We start from the raw sequence: 19,637 nt of genomic DNA on the forward strand, positions 1-19,637 counted from the left end.
CTTTGGATAACCAGGATATAATGCATGAAGGGATTAGCAAGCTGCAAGGTTTCCAAATAATTAGGCCTAGCAGTCTTCTGATGGATAGGGGATGGAGTGGAGAGGAGCTCAGGCAGTGTGGAGGGAGTGAACCGTGGGCTGGAGTGATTGTACTCTCAAGAAATCCCAAGACAGGTGAGCAGACTGTCATTAGAATTGGTTCCAAGGTTTTGACCAAATGTTGGAATCACCCACAGTCTCTTGTGGGGCCTATACTGTATCTGGTTTTTCTACAGCAGATTACACCTGCAGTGTGACTTAATTGTGTTGGAGTTGAGATTAGCATCCTGTCCTCAACTGGAAGCTGCAAATCCCTTAGTACAGAGTGGGGAGCAGAGATGCATTTAATTGGCAAGCAAAGGTTTGAATTAGTGAGTTCTCAGCTTAGCCTTCTGCATGCTGCCTCTAGCTACAGTGTCAGGTAGCACATGGGCCCTCAGTTGATACTTATTCAATAATTGGGCTTCGATTAGTTATTTGCAAGATGGAGTGATGTGTGTAGCTCTTTGTAATTCGCAGTAGAGTGGTAGGGTGAGCTTAGCCAATAATTCACTCTGGCCCTCAAGTTCTTTGTTGGGGTAAAAGAATCAAAAGACCAGTCCTGGCTGGGTAGCTCAGTTGGTTAGAGCATTGTCCTGATACGCCAAAGTTGTGGATTTGATTCCTTGGCAGGGCACATACAAGAATCAACCAATGGATGCATAAATAAATGAAACAACAAGTCGATGTTTCTCTCTCTCTCAAATCAATAAAAAAATTTAAAAATCTTTAAAAAAATCAAAGGATCATAGGGAATGCAGTTCATGGTGGGGCTTGAGTATAGGGATGAAGAATTAGAGAATTCGGGGGTATTATAACAGTAACTACATGAACAATCACTAAGGGCATAAGAAAACATGAAGTAGCTTGACTTGCAGATGGTCATATTCCTTCTAGGTTCAGCTCTCTAGTCTGATGCCTTGCACAGACTTAGCAAATACCTAACCATGTTTGTTGATGACTCTTTTGTTGCTCAGGTTACAAGGAGAAAGTAACAGCAAGTGTACAGATTTATCAGGGCTAGTGCTGGAAAGAAATATAGTTAACATGGTCTTATTACAAGCTGGCAGACTTAAGGATACTGAAATGGCACCTGGAGTTAGTTTCTCTACTCACCATGGCAACATGCCCTTCATTCCCCAGCATCCTACTGGAGGAAAAGTCATGGATTAGTTGTTGGTGGTGGAAAGATTCCCTCCCTCCCTCCCTCCCTCCCTCCCTCCCTCCCTCCCTCCCTCCCTCCCTCCCTCCCTCCCTCCCCTCCCCTCCCCTCCCCTCCCCTCCCCTCCCCTCCCCTCCCCTCCCCTCCCCTCCCTCCCATGCTTAGTGTGTGACAGCTTCGTGTTAAGCACGGGGCATACAAGGATGACTAAGTCCTGTCTCCTTGCAAGCAGTCTGCAGTGCGACTTGCTATAAGCTAGGCCATGCTAGGTAAGGCTGCCCAGGTAATGCGGGCTTTGGTGAATGAAAAGGGGTTGGGCAGAATAATATTTAGAGGAAATGATAAGTGTGAAGACAATATGTGAAGGTAATTAGGCAGAAACAGTCATGGTGTCTTTGGGGGAAAAATGAGAAGTTAGCATTAACCGAATCGAAAGCACATGATGTAGAGAATGGCCCAGATTTTCAGGGGCTTACATTTGAAGTCCGCATGCTTGATTTTTGTCTTCTAGGCAATGACACTTTGCTTAGTTTTTGCCACTAAAGCAAGGAAGTGAAATGACCATAGTTGCACTTTAGCAACAGTCTTGTAGGGGCTGCGTGGAGGTCTCTAGGATGGAGAAACTGGTTCAGTCATGCTGGGACAGCTGGGGCCTTGCTACCCAAAGCATCCTCCATGGAGCGTCAGCATCAGCATGTTAGAAATGCAGACTCTTGGGCCCCAACCAGAGGTACCAAGTCATTTCAAGGAGATTCCCAGGTGATTTGTATGCTCAGTAAATCTGAGTATCTCTGATTCAGTGGCTCTTATGGCATTGCTGTGGGCCCCTGGGAAGGATGACCTGACCACTTTTCCTTCTCTTATGTCACAGATTCACAGACCATTAGTCATGGACTGTTAATATGTGAATGGGTTCCGGGAGGTGCACACAGAGAATCTCCCATCTGTACTATTGTATTTCTTAAGCTTGGTGATGGGATGCAGGTGTTCATGTATTATAATTTGCCATTTTTGGTAGATTGTAATATTTTATTCAAATCCATAAAATCTTGATTAAAAAGTAGTTTAGTGACCTACAAAAGGAAAAAGAGCAAAGCCCTTCATCCAAAATAGGACTTCCAAGACCCATGTCAGGGGTGAGAGTAGAATATAAACGATGGTGACAGTATTCATGTAAATGGTAAGAGTTACATTTGTTAAGTGCTCAATAAATACTATTTGTGGGCACTTGTTATATGCTAGACACTGTTTTAAGTGCCGTATATAGAACTTACTCAATGCTTACCATCCTTCTAGGAGGTAGGGCCTATTATTTATCTCTATTTCAAGGAGATATTTTCATAGATAAAATAAAACACTAATGCCTGAAGATATCAGGCACTTGGCACAAGGCCACAGAGATAGTTGAGGAATGAGGATTTGAACTCAGTTCATGGAAATCCCAGGTCTACATTCTTAACCACCACACTATAGCATAATATACAGCCTCTCTGCATAAATAGACATCAGTAGAAGATGATTGAGAATGAAGGGTCTTAATGAAATAAATGTACTGTTTTCCTTGGTCAGGTCAGAGAAAAGTAAATGCAATACATTTTTAGCCTCTGAGTGACATCTCTTGTAGTATTCGTTAACTGTCCTATGTATATCTGAACTTGGGAAAATGCAGTTTGGAGCTAGGAATGAATGATAGTGAGAAAAATGTCCCTGTTTGAATTTAAAATATGGGGAAAATCCACACAATTATGATCCACTAATTAATCCACTAATTAAATCCACTCATTAAAAAAAACCTTAAGTGAAAAACTGCACCACAGAAGGTCCCCCATTTTCTGTGACTGAACTTGTAACCATCCTTCAAGACCCAGGTAAACGTCATTCTGTTGTGAACCCTCTTTCCATTCCCCCCCTGCTCTCATCCCCTCTACTTGTGATGATAATAGCCAACTTATTGAGCATTACAGCTTATTGGACTTGTTATAAGCACTTATTTTATCTCCTTCTAATAGCCTTTGGATGGTTATCACTATCCTCATTTTTACAGAGGAAGAAACTGATGTATTTTAAGATTAAGTAGTTATCTGACATCATGTAGTTAATAAGTGGCAGAGCCAGAATTCAAATTCCAGAAGTCTGACCCTGGAGCTGGATCCTTGTCATCACTGAGCTGTCTGCCTCCCTGGTCACCCTGATTCAAGTGTCCCTTCTTTCAACTCTTTCTGAATCACTCCTTTAGAGCACTGAGGGTATCCTGCGATCTGGGCGCTGTTTCAGTGCTGGGACCACATTGGTGAACAGGCAAAGGTGCTTCCAGTCTAGGCGAAGCGTGTAGGACAAGGTTCTCTAGAAAGTGAGAAGCATCAATAAAGGCTTGGAAGGAGTGAATCCTTTCTAGACCTGCACGGCTAGAGTGTAGAGTCCAGTAAACGGAGGAAAGGTGAGTCTTGAGGCTGGTGAGCTGAGCAGTGTCCAGACCATAAAGCTTCTTCTGAGCTTGTAAAGAATTTGGGCTGCAATTTTACTAAATGATATTAAGGAAATTTGGAAAATGTTGATTTTAACTATGTTCATTTACATATTGATACTTTAAATTAGGGTCAATTAGTGACTTAAGAAACTAATCAGCCATTAAGTTCATATTCAGAAAGTCTCATTCAAGAAGTTTTTAAAGAATAACAATGAAAGACATTGGGGGGAAAAAACAATAAAACGTAACACTTTATTATTATTATTTTTATCTCAGAAGGAATTCACCAAAGGTTTCATATTATGCTATGGCATCTTTAATTATAAAAATAAGCAAATAAAATAACTTGCATCTGTCATTACCATGATATGTTTCATAACCTTTATATGCACATGGAGCTTAAAAATGTAATTTAACAATAAATAATGACATATACCAGATATGCTCACTGTTTATTCCAGTACTCAGCCAAAAACCTAAATATCATTTAAATTATAAATACATAATGCAAATATAATGGCACAAAAATGTCTAAAGTGCAACCAAATCACAATAGAAGAATCATGCAAACTGGTCTAGGTCAGCCCGAATCACTCTGTGCAGGAAACACAAGATGAAGCTCTGGAGGTTTCAGGGCGAGTTGGGGAGAGTGGGATGGGCAAAGAGAAGCAAAAAACTAGCAACATTGTGAGAACTGCTTCTTTCTGGATGTGTAGATATATGTATTATAAATACATATATAAATATCACTGCGGGGGGGAAAAAGGGGTGGGTACCACGGCGTGAAGAGGTCACAGCAAAAAAAGAGAATCTACTGGACTGAAGAGAGAATTTTGCTAGGAATACTCATGTACTACTGTCGCATTGGGGTCCTGGTTTCGTGGGTTTGCGAAATGGACACAACACACACACTTTAATAGCTTTTCTGGTTTGGAGAAGTCAGCGTTGCCTGGGGCTAGGGGGTGGGGCTGGGCGGAAGGGGGAGAGTCAACTTAGAGTATGGTCTACCTGATTTCCAAGAGGCTAAGGCAGTGTCCATATGTCTGGGGACCTGGGGATAGGGCAGTTCTGAGTATAAAAATGCTCTTAACAACCTGATGTCAGCACGCTTAGAGGCGGTGTGGGGACAAAGGCAGCAATGCTTGTGCTGCTGCTGCTGGGTCTGCTGCAGTCGTTCTTGGTCCTTGAGCAGCACGTTACTGGTTTTAAAGGCTTTATGGTAAAGTTGTATTGCTTTTCATTTTTCTGGAGATGTGCCCTCCCTTCTCCCACCAGGATCCCTATCACTCGATTTGGTCAAATCTTGAGTTTAGCCTAGTGAGAGTCAAGCACCAATAGTTTCTACCTAAGCGAGTTTGGAGCGGCCCCTACAGTCCTACCCCTCCTCCCTCCTCTTCTTTTGACATTGACCTTTGGTGGGCAGTGACGCTCATAAGGGACTGTTGGGTTCAAGGACAGTGACCCTGAGAAACTACTGTTGTTCATAGATAGTTTAATCATTTGGCTTTGGTGGTCGCCATCTTGTAAACATCACGGCAGAAATGATCCAACCACCAGCTCTTTTTTTCCCTCCCTCTCTCTCTCTCACTCTCTTTCTCTCTCTCTTTTTTTGGCAATCCTACAGAGATGGCCCAGCTGCCAGGACTACTTTGGCAGGCAGCGTGCTATAGGACAAAAATGTAAGAGGAGTCTATTAAGGCTGGACAGCCCAGGGTTATTTATACCCCCTCAGCCCCAAGTCCCCCAAACTAAAGACCCAAAGGCTCATTGACTCATTCCTGATCAATTTCATGGAAAGTCTCCCACCCCATCATCAGTTTGCCAGAGCACTAGGCACCGATGAAAGGTGGCGAGTCAAGAACTGCCACGTCCCAAGGTATTGTAGGCCTTCTCGCACTCTTAGTGGTTCAAGCCAAAGGGATGCTCTTTTTGGTTCCTGTCATTCCCAGTTGGATGTGACAGAGCTGTTTCAGGATAGGTCTAAGTCAAGAGTAGCCTCTGGGTTGAGGTGGGCTGGGAGATTAACATCTTACCTGGGGTCCTTCAGATAAACCTGTTGGTTTTTCCTATCTCATACAGGCCCATCTTAAGTTTTGATGTTGACTAAAACTACTTCTACCCCCTTAGTTATAAAAAAGGCCACAAGGAGCATTTATGTGGATATCTGGAAGTGAGATAGTTATTCCATTCCCAGGAAAAGAAAAATAAAGCTAAGTTACAAAACTAAATCTATATGCAATAAAGTTATTATATACTGCTTTGTTTAAGCAGAGTCCTCTGGAAATTTATGTACAGTACATTAGTTTTCAGCTATTTATATTCCACAGTTAGACCTTAAGATTCTCTGGTTTTAAGACAATTGTTAAAGATACTTTAAAGCTCTGAGCAGTTACAGTACATAAAGATGTTAGCTTTTTGTTTTTCATTAGATGCAAGAAGAGGCAAGCTCAAAGCCTGGTTGGAGAGCCAGGCTTGAGCAATTTGGTAAATGTGTTGGAAAGGAAATTAGACATTGGAAGATTAAGACCATAAGACACTAGCTCATGAGAGATCAAGAATTCAGACATGACATTCATATTCGTCCATGGCCAGCACAGATTCATAACACGAATTCCATTTAACATCTTTATGAGCATTTAAGACATGCATTTAAATTAAGTTGCTTCTTATCAGCTAACTCTACTGGGGTAACCATTCTAAAGGGCTCCACATCTTCAAATTACAATGACTGGGGAATTACATGAACGTTTTGCATTTGAGAGTAGTTTTGAGGGGAGACATGGTAGAGGAAAGTGATAAAAGAGGGTGTTTTTCTCCTGAGGAGAGGCAGAAAGATCACACATATTTTGTTGGTGGGAATGCTGCCGTCGCGGAATGTTGGAATATTGGTTACAGAAGCCTAGTTTCATGCAACTTTTCTTTAAGGGGACTAGAAAATAGGAACTACTTAAAAAAAAAAATCAAACCAGGCACAGTACACTCAAAGTTGGTGTGTGAACACCCTTAAATGACACTAGTTTGGTGAGGTTGTGAACACCTCTCCCTGGTTATGCACTCTCGTGGGAGGCGCGTTTGCTGTGGGAGGGAGAGGCCACCTCACCTCGGAGGTTCCTGAGCAGGACTTTCAGCTTCTGTGGCTCATTGGTGCGCCTCCTGTTGAAGTCAGCTCGCGGGTGTGTTTGGGCACAGTGATCTGTCTGCAGGATGTGAAAGAGGCTGGCCATGTTGGGCCCGATTTTCTCCATCAGGCTGTCTCTGATTGTGCTGACGGTGTCTCCGTCACATTCCAGTAGGCTGCGGACAAGTATGTTATAGTATCTGCATTGGGAAAGAGGACAACGGGAGACAGTCATTCAGTGAGAACAAGGCAAGACCGGGCTTTCATCCAACACCCATCCCGAATGGCCAGACCGCTCGAACCCAAATGGTTTACTGCCTGACAGTCACTGGATTCTAATCTTTGTGCAGCGTCTTCTTAGTTTGAGTGCTTCCTGGATTTATGACACAATGCAAGACAGGCCTGTCTTCATGCTTCGAGCTCAGGGAATTTACTTTGGATAGTAGGCTGATGACAGTGCATAAAAGTTTTAGAAATAATTATAGAGCTAGATGGGGTTGTAGAGATCATTTAGTGATGATTTCGTCATCTCATTTTGCAGAGAAGAAACTAAGGTGGGACAGCGAAAGTGACTTGTCTAAGGTCACACACTGGGTTAGTGGTAGAAGCAGGACTTAGTCAAATATCACGAGTTGAGCCCAACACTCGACACATTAATAGTCACTGCACATCCCTTCACCTTTTGCACCTAACCCCGCAACCCACTCCCCTCTGACAGCTGTCAGCCTGCTCTCTATGAGTCTGTTTTTATTTTGTTTGTTAGCTTATTTTGTTCATTAGAGTCAACATATGAGTGAAATCTTATGGTACTTGTCTTTCTCTGATTGGCTTATTTCACTTAGCATAGTACTTTCCAGGTCCAGCAATGCTGTCGCAAAGGTGAAGGGAATTAAGCAAACAAACAAACAAAAACCACAAAAAACCCTCAAGGACACAGACAACAGCATGGCGATTAGCAAATAGGGGAGGGGTATGTGGAGCATGTGGAGATAGAAGAGGGTAAAGGGGGGATTAATGGTGATGGAAGGAGACTTGACAAGGGGTGGTGAATGCCCAATACGGTGTATAGATGATGTGCTATAGAATTGTACACCTGAAACCGCTATAACTTTATTATCCAATATCACCCCAATAAATTCAACAAGAAATAAAAATAAAAAATAAATTTAAAAAATAGTCATTATACATAAATTTGCAACTGTTTTGATGCCTCTTTGCAATTTCCCTTTTTCTTGGTGGTGGGCATATGAGCACATATTCAGACTAAACTCTAAAGGAATCTCCCGTTTTCAGCGTCAGTGCTCTCCAAAGGTATATTGTAATGAGAGGGCCAAATACCAGACAATGAGGATATTGAAATGGAAAGATTAGTGGTCTTTAATGGTTCATGCGTCGCTCATTCCAAGAAGTCTTCTCTCACTGGTCTAGCTTTAGCTGGCCTCTTCCTTATTGGACTGTTTTATAGATATTTGGTTAGCATCATACAGGTCAGCATTTGGTGGTTTTGTTTTCCTGGTTAGACTCTAACCTCATTGGAGGCAGGGTTTGAGTCCTTGTTTTCTACACCCTTCATGTGCCAGTATCACAAGGCAATATTGCCCACTCACTGTTGATTTGTGATTTAATTTTGTGGCCACAGAGGAAATGGAGCTTTAAAAATATAATCGTTTCCCATAAGTCATGATTCTCACACGAAAAATTATCTGTAGGTCTGGTGAGTTTTACCCCAAACCTTGTGCTTGGTATAAATTACCTTTATCTTTGGTGCAAGCCCTTTAAGCATCTCCAACACTGCAGCTGAGTGTTATGGCTCAGAAAGGATTAAACTGTCTAATATTTACAACGTATAAATTATTTATCCTGTTCTTTGGGAAGACAGTTCAGGAATTTTCAAATTTGAGTTGGGATGCATTTGCTCCATTTTGAGGTGGTGACACTTGTCAAAACCCATTAGCTCTGTGTTCACTAATAAGAGACTGTCCTGATGAGAGTGATCTGTAGTATTTATGTGGAGAGACCCTTTCCTCAGAGGAACGTGAGGATCGCTGGGGCCACAAGATCTTCTGTGAAAAGAAACCTGTTTATTTTTAACTCACCTCACAGAGCACAGGATCAAACATCTTTCCAGAATAACTTAACCCCCCAGAGAGGTCCTTTCAAGGATGTACAGTAACTAGGATGGAATGTGGGTAATGAAGCAAAGCGGTCACCCTTCTGTGAGTGAGCAGAATGAATTTGGGGACCGAAGAGGTGTCCTGTCTGGGTGTCAGACACAGTCCTGACCCCATCCTACCCACAAGGCGGGGTTATATCCAGCTGTGGTTAAAATTGGGATTCTCTGGCACAGAAACACATTTTCTACCCTTTGGAATGATAAAGCACACGAGTCAAAGCAGATCTCACTTGGATGGGAAAGTGGGGAGAGAAATGGTTTTGGAAAAACCGAGAATAGCTTCAGAAGTCTACAGCCCACATAGACCCCCAGGCATCTCTTTACTTGTGAGTTCTGCTAGGTCATGGGTCCCCTGGATCTCTGTGTCTAGTTCACAGGGTGATTAGGTCCTAGAGAAAGAGGTTTCTGACTCTCACTCCCCTGTCCCCCGGCGAGGACTTTATAACTTAGAAGTTAACCCGTCCACTTCTAGAAAGAACTGTTCACACCAGATGACCTCCCACGTGGACCGGAGAAGATGGCCTTTCCTTAGATGAACACTGAAAGCTCTTGTCTGGCTGAAGAAATCTACCACCAGTGAGGAAACACCACTTCCGTAGCTGGCCTTGCCTCTTTGAGGCCGGTGAGTCCCTCTGGCTCCACCTGGTCAAGGCCACTCTCCTTCTCTGAGGGCTGCTGCCTTTACTGTTGCTTTCTCTGCCAGCACAGATAAGACACCTGTGCTTGGTGTTTCTTGGTGATGGCCCCTGCCAGCCTGATTGCTTTTAGTGACTCCCCCTACATCTACCCTTAGTTTCTCTCATGGAGCTTTATTAGCTCAACAAGGGCAGGCTAAGAGAGCTCCTTGGAACAGAAAATGCTCATGGCTCTATTAGCAGCACTTCCAAGTGTGGGAAGTCTGTCAGGCTCTACATTTGCTGGAGCAAGCAGTAGGTCAATCCCGACCACCTCCATTTAGGGCTGGACTATGGCATTGACCTCTGGGATTGCGTGAGTTAATGAGATAGACCTTTCCTATCTAAGCCACTAAGTGAGATTATCGAAGAGATTGGGTCTCCAGGAAAAGTTGACTTAGTAATTGTCACATATTTACTGTGCACTGTCTTGTATCAAATAAGATGTGTCTTCTCTTTGTGGAGAGAATGTATGCAAATCTAATTGTTGATCACCCTAGGGCACATTTATTCACTTCTGCTTGATATTCTATTTTTAGATTGTGGATGTATCCTGCAGGGTTTACTGGCTGCCATTTTTGAAATAGGAATCAAATAGCTTGGCTCAAGGCCACGTGAGTTCTAGGCCCAACTCTGTCATTTACCAGCTGTGTGACCTTCAGCAGGTCACTCCCTTCTCTGGGCCTCTGTTCTTTAATCAGTTAGTCTAGATAACCTCTATGGTCATCTTCAGCTGTGACATGCTATGTTTCTAGTGATTCGATCCATACATCCCTTCTCAACTTAATAAAAACAGTGCAGCTCTGTCTAAGGCCCATCCTTTGCAGGAAGAATTAGAACAAATCAAGATTTCTTTCTTCATCTTGATGGGGGTGGGGTGGAGAATCTGCCACAAAGGCTTGAGAGGCTAAGTGTTCGGATCACCCTGCCTAGAAGGACTTTTTAAAGCATGCTTCTTCCTTCCTACTTTAAAAATTCCACCACTAACTTTTTTTTTCCTTGGTAAAGAGTAAGATCAGATATTCTCCATAGCTACTGTTTCAGCCATGCTTACCCAAATACACACACACTGCCTAGGAACGTTCTGTGTGAGGGTTTATAAATAGTCCTTTGTTTCCCTGATCAATATTATTCTTCTGTTTCCTGTTCCCTATCCATGCCCTAGAGAGCTGGAAGCGCCGTCAGTTTTCCCACTCTGGACGCGGATCGCTCTAGCTCCTTCCCAAGCCTCGCACGCGCTGTCCAACCTGCCTGGTCAGTGTCGCTAGCTTCTCTCATGGTTGAAAGGATAGTCTGCACATTCAGCCAGGGGGGCGCTCCAGCTATCCTTTCTCTTCTAGTGCATTTCTCTCACGGAAAACTTCCCTGTTCTGGTTCCTGCTTCAGCCACAGGCTTTTGGATTCTCTCAGGCCCAACTCTCAGGCTAGATAAGTCACAGGAAGGTGGAATGAACCTGTAACTACTTCCTTTCGCAGCTCTGTGCCAGTTGGCACAAGTTAGCGTGTATCTATGGTGGGACAGAGGCTGGGAAAGCAGGATGTTTCAGGAGGGTGAGGAGCTTAAATAGAGCAAATCAAGCCCAGAATGGAACCGGAAATTTCTACAGTTCTCAGCAGGAACAATATTAGCAGCTGAAGTGAAATAATTGGAGAAAGGTAAGAGTTGCATGGAAGGTTCTGGTCTTTCAGAGGTGGCTATTTCCCCCACTTTCCTAGTACTCGTGATTCCCCTAAGATTAAAAGAAGAGATGTGACCATTTTCTGAAGGTGGAGAGAAGAAGGCGCTGAGAAGAAGGCGCTAATTGAAAGTAATAATGGCCCGATTAAAACAATTTCTAGTCTCTTCTCAGATAGTTAGGATCACCAGTCCAGAATCAGTACCTCCTTTCCATAGACCTCTCCCTTCATAACGGAGGGGCTGCCTCACTTAAAATAGATTAGTATTGCCTCACATTGGTTACATGCCACATAATAGATCATGAATTTTCACCAGATCCTTAAAGATCAACGCTTATAATAATGGCTTTTCTAACATACCTCTGCCCCCCGCCCAGCTGCTACACAAACAGCATCCTTTATCCCTGGCCCCATGTCAGACTAAGAATTCTTTATTTCTCCTCTTTATGGTAAAGGGCGTCTCCAACAATTAGCGAGGTTTTTTTTTTTCTTCCCAGATGTAGTAAGAATCTTCCTAGGAGCATTTAAAGACCAAGGTCAATATAAAGAGACAGGCCATTTGAGATAAATGCTGGATTTGATTTTCCTGTTCTGAGGAAATCAGTTAGGACCCATGGCAAAGTGGCTTTTAAGGACTGAACAGATGATGTTTATAAATTGACACTAGGCTCTGAAGAGCACTGACCTGTAGTTAAGAGCGAATCAGAAATTTTACAAAGTTTTAATGTCGGGGATGGTGGTGGTTAACCTTTCCCGAGGGAGGAGCTGCTTTCCTCTTCTTCCAGTTGCCTCTATGGACATGCCTAAATCACTGGGAAGCCCCAGAAGGGGCTGTCGCCACTGTCTGAAGAAGGGTGGCAGCACCTGGCTAGGAAGCTCATCAGGTTAAGTCTGCATTAGCTCCCAGGTGGTCAGAGTAACATGCACAGGACTGATCTTGGTGAACATGTGCGGATTTGGTTGGAGAGACAAAGAATCAGAGCACTTCAGGACAGGGAGTCAAGTTTTAGTCCAGGGGAGCATCATAGCAGGCTGAACTTGACCTGCCGGTACTGCCCTGGCCATACCTCCATGCCAGCCCCATCAGCATCTCTCTTAACATGATCACAGATGGGGAAGCCCAGGTCGTTCTGGGAACCTTTCTAGACCATGGAACGAGGGTGTCAGCTCTCTCATGGGGTAGATGTTCACTCCTGGCTGGTAGGGACTGAGTCAGGGGCACAGATAAACAGGATCCTTTGATATTACCAGCTCAGTGGCTTTGGGTTGCACTAGACTGCTAAGGTGAGAACGTGATCTGGGCAGTCACTGGAACGTCATTCCAGGAAATCTAGGACTAGAGGAATGGGGTAACACTGGCCTGGAAGGGAACATGAGAATCACCTAGATTAGCCATTTCACTTTCCCCAGAGCAAATGTCAGTCCCAGTGAAGTGAGATGGCTTGCTCTGGGCTACCTAGTGAAGTGTCTGATTGGGCTTGGGGCTGACTCAAAATACACGCAGGCTTAAAAGACTGCATTATGACATTTGACCAGGGTTTTTATAATGGCCAAGTGTACTGTGCACAGTCATTCAGCCAAATTTGATGTCTCAAAAGCTTGTTTCCATAAACTTCATAATTCCCTTCAGACTTATGGCAAGAGTCTGACCATGAAAATGTATCCAGGGATGCTGCAAATGAAGCTTTCTATTAGCTGCATGGGAAGACTTTTCCTAAAACAGTAAAAAAAAAAAAAAAAAAAAAAAAAATCTAGCCTGCTTAAGCTGTCACAACCAATCACAAACACATTTTTTTCCTGCAAAAGCTGGGAAGACTGCAAGCTAAAATAAGAGCATGACTGTGGCAATTTAAACCCCCTTCTGTGTCTGGCTCTGCCAGCCAACCACTCCCTCTTCCACCCTAATTGCGAAAAAGTGGATTCATTTTGTACCTGTTGGAGAAGTGATTGGGGAGCTGGACGACTTCGGTAATGGCTTCGGGGTTCCGCTTGGCAATGCTGCACACGTTCAGCTTGCTGTAACACTCCTCCTGCACCTCAGCAATCATCCTCTGGAAAGTGGAGCACCTCCGAATGGCGAGGAAGACCTTGGCCGTGACCCCGTTGGCGATGCACTTCAAGCTCTCTTTGACAAATGCTTTTCCCTGCCAAGGAAAGGAGTAGGAGGAAAAGCTTTAGCTTGAGCTGACAAGAGAGGACAGGGCATACAGTGTGTGGAACTTAAGGGGGCTCTTGGCACTGTGCTGTGGCCATCTGCATGTCCTTGCTATGAGAAAACTGTATGCATGGCCAGGATAAAAAAAAGGTCCCTACTCCCTGAGACTACCTTGAGAACTGAGCTCCACAGAAATAATATGAGACAAGAGAGAAATAAGGGAGGAACCATAAACAACCACGGTGCAGCTTAAACATAGCCATAATATGGCTTTGGATACCTGGGATTGAGACTTTGATAACTCAAATCACAAGCTAGCAGCTAGTATGCTGGATCATACAGTGAGAATTTCTCTGTTAGAAGAATATTTTTATTTCCCCTTGAAGAGGCAAAGTTTCCTTCTCATCAGCCCTGCCTTATAAGACAGCCTCTGTCAGCTGTCTTTGGGAGTGTCTTCTACAGAACCCATGTCCAGGCCAAACATGTGTGTGTGTGTGTGCACACTGGAGATGAGAATTTAGAGTGGGGAGGCTAGGAAGGAGAGCGGGCTCCCTATAAGACTGGTTCCTAAGAACAATAGTCTAACACACTGTAAAAGACAGGCAGCCAGTGGGAGTAAGGGTCAAGGTCTTATTACCTGAGTGTCAAATTTAGCAGCGCTGTACAAGAAGGATTTACAGATGTCATACATCCCATCTGTGTCGCAGGTGGAGTTTTCCAGGCATGCAAAAGCCCCACAGCCAACCTGCAGAGCACTGTTGAGGCAGCGAACCACTTCAGCTGAAAGACACAAGTCCATCCAATCTGGGTCAGACAGTGGGGGTGGTTCCAAGGGGCCAAGTTGTTGTGGTGGGAAAATTCAAGGACATGGGGTCAGAAGAACCTACAGTAGATGTGTGTGATGGGGCCAGTAGATAGACTCATTCAGAGGGGTTGGGGGTGAGAAAGTCAGGGGCCAGGCAGGTCCCTTTGGCCTGGAAGAGCCTGGGCACGTGGAGGAGAGGGAACGTGTTTTCGTTCTGAGCTACATGCTTTGGCCTCACCGTTACCACACAGTTTGGGTGGCTGGAGAGGAAGGCTGGAGTCCGTGGGATGCACGATGCTGGAAACAGCTCTGCAGTGCCAAAGGGCATCACTTAGTCTTAGAGGCTGAAAGCATGGGAGGCAAAGCAGAGGCTGGTGGTCAGGGTTAGGAGGTGGAAGGGCCAGGGAGTCCATTTGGCTCCTGAAAATGCACTCCAGGGTAATAAGGATGGGATTTTAGTCTAAATGGCAGAGAAGAAACTGCCAGGAGTCCCTTCCGAATTAGGGCTTTTAACTTACCTTCATATTGGCAGAAAGGAATCTGATCCGTTCATGTTTCACCCCCACCCCCCACCCTAGGACAGTGTTAGAGGTGTGCATAATGTGTCTCATATTAAAAGCCATTTTTTAAAAAAGAGAGAGGGAAACACAGGTAAGGAATAAAAAGGCCGAGGTACCCCTTGCGCAAGACTGGAAGAAAACCGCAAAGAACTTGCACGAGGCCTTCTACATTCTGGATAAGATCTCCCATAAAAGTAATTTCTCTCCTACAGAAGGGGGGTGTTCTGGCAGGCAGCTCGGCGAGAAATGATCTGCGGCCTTCATACCATAGGATTCTCCTCTGAGATCAAAAGCGTGGTTCGGTTAGGCTTCCCCTCCCCCTCCCACCACCCGCAGCCTCTGGGATGTTACAAGTCATTTCCCTAATTATATATTTTCACGGGTTCAAATTATAACTTTGCTTTAAGCAGTTTTAATATGCATTAGGGTTGCTATTGTTTTAGGCAAGCTCGAATTGTGAATCACTGCATCTCTATAGCAACTAAGTACAAAAGGAAGTGAAGCAGAGCCCTTCTCCCGGCAGGGACCTGCTCTTGCGAGGGGAGCGTCATCTGCAGCATTTGGACACCTGCGATCCCATCTCTGCTGACAGTTGGGGGAGCGAGGGCAGCAAAGGATGAGAGAGAGAGAGAGAGGCAGACGAGCAAAGTCAAAAGGCAGAGGTGTCAGCGCCGGCGTCCTAAGGACTCTGTTCCTTTAGAGGCCAAGCTATACACAGTTAACTGCTCCAGGAGTCAGGACTGGAGCGAGACCTTCCCCTTGGAGAAACAGCTGCTACGTTTCCCAAATACTCCTTTTCCAGGGGCTCTCTGGCCAGGAGCTGCATGGGCGACTGAATGGAGCCCAAGAGAGAGCCGGGAGGAAGAGGGGGAGCGGCGTTGGGGGTGGGATGGGTAGGGTGGTCCCTGAATCTGCTCTGGATTTGTCGGACTTGAGGGCTATGGTTCTGTAAATCGGTCTGCAGAGGGGGATTTCGGTGTGCTCTCCGAAGGGGTGGGGAAGTCAAGTTATAGGGTCTTCGGGGTGAAGAAAGAGGGGCATCGGCCAAATCATGTCTCACCTTAGGATCGGCTTCAGCTTCTGGAAAGTATAGAGAGCGCTTTGAAGCATGCCAACATTCAAGCCTTCCCCCGCCCCCTCCCCCCCAAGAGGGTACGTGCCAGATTTCAGGCAATCAGGCTAGGCTTATGCAATGAAATACCCTCAGCAGAGCGCCCAGCTTCTTCGTCAGTTGCGTGCAATTTATTAAACAAAGGAGCTCCACTTCCTAAGGCTATTGGATTACACTGGCAGTTTATTGCCATCAGGCATGAAGCACATTTATTATCAAGATCAGCCGTCACAGACACAGTTGCAAAAGGGAGAGGCAAATGAGGACAGCTCTTTGGGGGAGAAACCGGTCCTGGGTTTGCCGCTTACCTGAGTTCTGAGCTGCCACCCGGGATTTCCTGGGGCTCACAGAATCATTCTGCTCCGCCTCATGGGTTGCAGAAGCACTGATCACCAGCACCAGGAGCACTGCTGAGTTTTGGAGCATTCTCTGAGAAGTTTCCGCTAAGTTGTTGGGTTTTTTTTTCCTCCCCCCCTCTCCTCTTTCCCTCTCCCGGCTTGAGGGAAGATGTGGATCTGGATACACTAAGAGCCTAGGTGAGGATTTGATGAGGATTTTTTTGTTGCTGCTGATGCTGCTCCTGCTGACGCTTCCGCTGCTGCTGCTGTGGCTGCAGTCGCTGCTTCTTGCACCTCTGGCTTTTGCAAACTGGGGGCCCAAGAGCTGCACCCAGGGGTTTTATAGCCGTTCTTATCGGTCCTTAGGATCAGGGACCAATCAGGTCCTTCAACTGGTCTGTCTAGCCAATGGGAGGGCAAGCTCATTGGGCTGGAGCTGTTTGACTTCTTAGAAATATTTTCCAGCAAATTAAAAGTACCTGCTGCCAATGTTTCATATGTGTGTGTGACTGTGTGTGCATAGATGTGTGAAAAAGCTATTTTCATGGAATTAAAGGACAATTATGTATTCCTCGAACCAAAGGAAAATCATATGACAGTCTCAACAAGGGGCTTTGGAAGTCTGTCCATCTTTTTAAAAAAAAATGAGCTGGGGGTTGGGGATGGGTGTGGAGAGCAGGATGGGGGAGTGCGGTGTCTTTGGATTTTCAGTCAACCTCATTAGAGCAGTTTTACGCTAATTTTAATGGCACATTCTCTGTTGTAAGCTACATACACATTACCTCCCCATCTTCTCAGCATGTGCATGTTCACAGGTCTGTGATGCATTTTGATTGTGTGAGAGTATTCTGAGTTCTCACTCACATATAGGAGCCCTCAAGGAGGGACATATATGAATGGAAGGGCCCTGATGAACAGGGGCGTGACAGCTCTGAGCCGTGACTCCAAATTCCCTATGGCTTAGCTCTATGACCCTGGTCAAGTCTTTTTACCTTGCTCTACCTTTGTTTTTCTAGCTGTGAAATGTCAAGTTTGGAGTCTGGCATTCCTTAGGCCTCCTATGATTCTCTAGTCACACAAATGAACCTTGACTCCATCTCTTTAGGTACACACATGCACTCCTACATACACTACACCCAGCAAGGAGACATCATGAATGCCTGGAAAATTAGTAAACTGTGTGTTCAAGCCCAGCAACTTCATAATCGCTTTGAAACAATAAACTGGCCAACGCAAGACTAAACCTGCTGGGGAAACAAGTTCATTTCTTGGGATGGGGAAGGGGAGGGGGTGGAGCAGCAGGACTGGGAGGAAGGGGTAGGAAAAGCCCAGAATGTGTAGGAGAGAAGACTGATAAGCTCTAGACTTAATGGGAAAATTACAGTGGCATCACAAATCATGCCTAGGTAGAAGCTCGTATTTTCTTATAAGTAGGCTGTAGGCAACACTGAATCTTGTCCCTAACTTGTGAAGGTGGTTAATAATTTAGGAGGGGACTTAATCAGGGTGGAGAAGTGGTCATTAGGACTGGGGTGAAGTGAAGGAATTAAGCAAAAAATCCGTTAAAAATTTTCAGGGGTTAAATGAGAAAGGGCCGTTGGAGATTCATACAGACACAGGCAGGATGATCTTGCAAAGAAACAGAGCCAACCAGTGGTTTCAGTTTAAATCCTAAAATCTTCAGGCAAATGTAGAAGAAAGAGTACCAACTTTATGAACTACAAACCAAGAATCAGCTCTATATGTGTGTGGGGAGTGGACTTGCTGAGTGATTATAGCCCCCCTTGCAAAAAAGAGGGTTGTTTGGGAAGCATGAAGAGACAGAGGAAATGAAAGAAAAAGGAAATATCTAAGGAAAAGAAAGACATTTTTAAATTTCCATGAAATAAGAAGTACATTTCAATGATATGAACTAACCTGATCGATATTTCTCAAGTATGGTCGAGGTTGAATGCTAGGGGTTGAGTAGAGAGGGTAAAAGAGATGAGATACAGAGGAAGGAAAAGTAATGATTCTTGTCGTCGAGGTGCTTGCAGTCAAGCTGGGCAGATGACCAACCTCAGTCATATCTCCTGAAGGTTCAGGATGTCAGAACCCGGCGTGCTAAGAGAAGGGTATAGTCAACACCGGCTAGAGACGTGGGGGAGGATGTGAACTGCTGTTATTTATTGCTTTTCAAGAATTTAGGAAAAAGCTATAATATTTCCTTTTTAAAAAGGTCGTGTTCTGGAAGTCTCAGAGATTGATTTTATTGGTTTTAGGCAGGAGTGGTAGGTGTGTGGCTATATCTAGTTGAATGTTCTGTTGTAGAAGAAGAAGACAGATGCATGCATTTCCCCCCCAAGGATCTTGATTTCTGTTCCTCAGCATGCTCTACCTCCTTAGCCTCTCTCCATTGTTAAATGCAGTGCTGTTGGTTTCTCTTGTTGGACTTGCCCTGTGTTGATCTCCTGGCTTAATATGACTTTCTTCCCACCATCCACATTTTTTCTGTCTGGTGCTCGCAGCAGAACACATTGTCCTACAAGAGTCAGGATGTGGTTTGTGTTTTCTCTGATGTTGATTTACTGTTCCTCCTTATTTCACTCCCTACTGTCACGTGCCTGGATGCTCATCGCTGGGTGTGCGAAGTGTCTCACAATAACAGACAGAGAAGCTGTCATCTGAAGAAATCCAATAGTGGTCAGCTGTACTGGTTTATGTATAACTAATTTCAGTGCATTTCAGGACCTCATAGGACTGAGGTGGAGTCTAAGTAGAAACACCCAATGTCAAGTTTCTCCCCAGGAGTTTATGGATGTTTGAATGTCCATAGTCATTGAGTTCCTGGTTTGAACTTTAATATAGCAATGATAGGAGAGTCTTCGGAACTCTGCAGGTGACATCAGCTCTTTTGCAGCTTCTCCTGGGGGGTGGAGGGTGGGGTATGAGGGATTTTAGAGGAATCTGAATATCAGATTTCAGAGTTCAGATCTTATCCTGCAAGCAACAGGAGTCAGGAAGGGTTCTTGAGTAAGAATTGTTAAGTGATGTGTTGAGATTAGTGTTTGGGGAAGATCTTTTGATCACACTTATGATGGTTTGAGGGAAGAAAAGAGCAAAGGTTATAAGACTAGCTAGAAATATCAGTTTGTGTCGATGAGGTCCTGGACAATGATGTAGCAGTAGGAAAGGAAGAGAAGAAAAATATGAGAAATATTTTAAATAAAATGGAAATTGTCAATTAACCTAAGAACTCTATTGGGGGAAAAAAGCTTTCTCCCAGTTCAATGATAACAGAGATGATGTATACATTCCTTCTTCATTTATTGGTTATGAC

At 44.5% G+C, this 19,637-nt stretch overlaps 1 protein-coding gene across 1 annotated transcript; it reads right to left on the minus strand.

Moving 5' to 3' along the window:
• Positions 1 to 3,941: 3,941 nt before the first annotated feature.
• STC1 (stanniocalcin 1) lies at positions 3,942 to 16,625 on the minus strand. Its single transcript, XM_081135844.1, has 4 exons — positions 16,289 to 16,625; positions 14,142 to 14,284; positions 13,282 to 13,493; positions 3,942 to 7,025 (listed from the first exon to the last, which is right to left on the minus strand). Exons 1-4 carry the CDS (start codon positions 16,404 to 16,406, stop codon positions 6,755 to 6,757), a joined length of 744 nt encoding a protein of 247 aa, XP_080991970.1. The 5' UTR covers positions 16,407 to 16,625; the 3' UTR covers positions 3,942 to 6,754.
• Positions 16,626 to 19,637: the final 3,012 nt, after the last annotated feature.

This window comes from Miniopterus schreibersii (genome assembly GCF_964146895.1).
Source record: "Miniopterus schreibersii genome assembly, chromosome: 4".
NCBI lineage: Eukaryota > Metazoa > Chordata > Mammalia > Chiroptera > Miniopteridae > Miniopterus > Miniopterus schreibersii.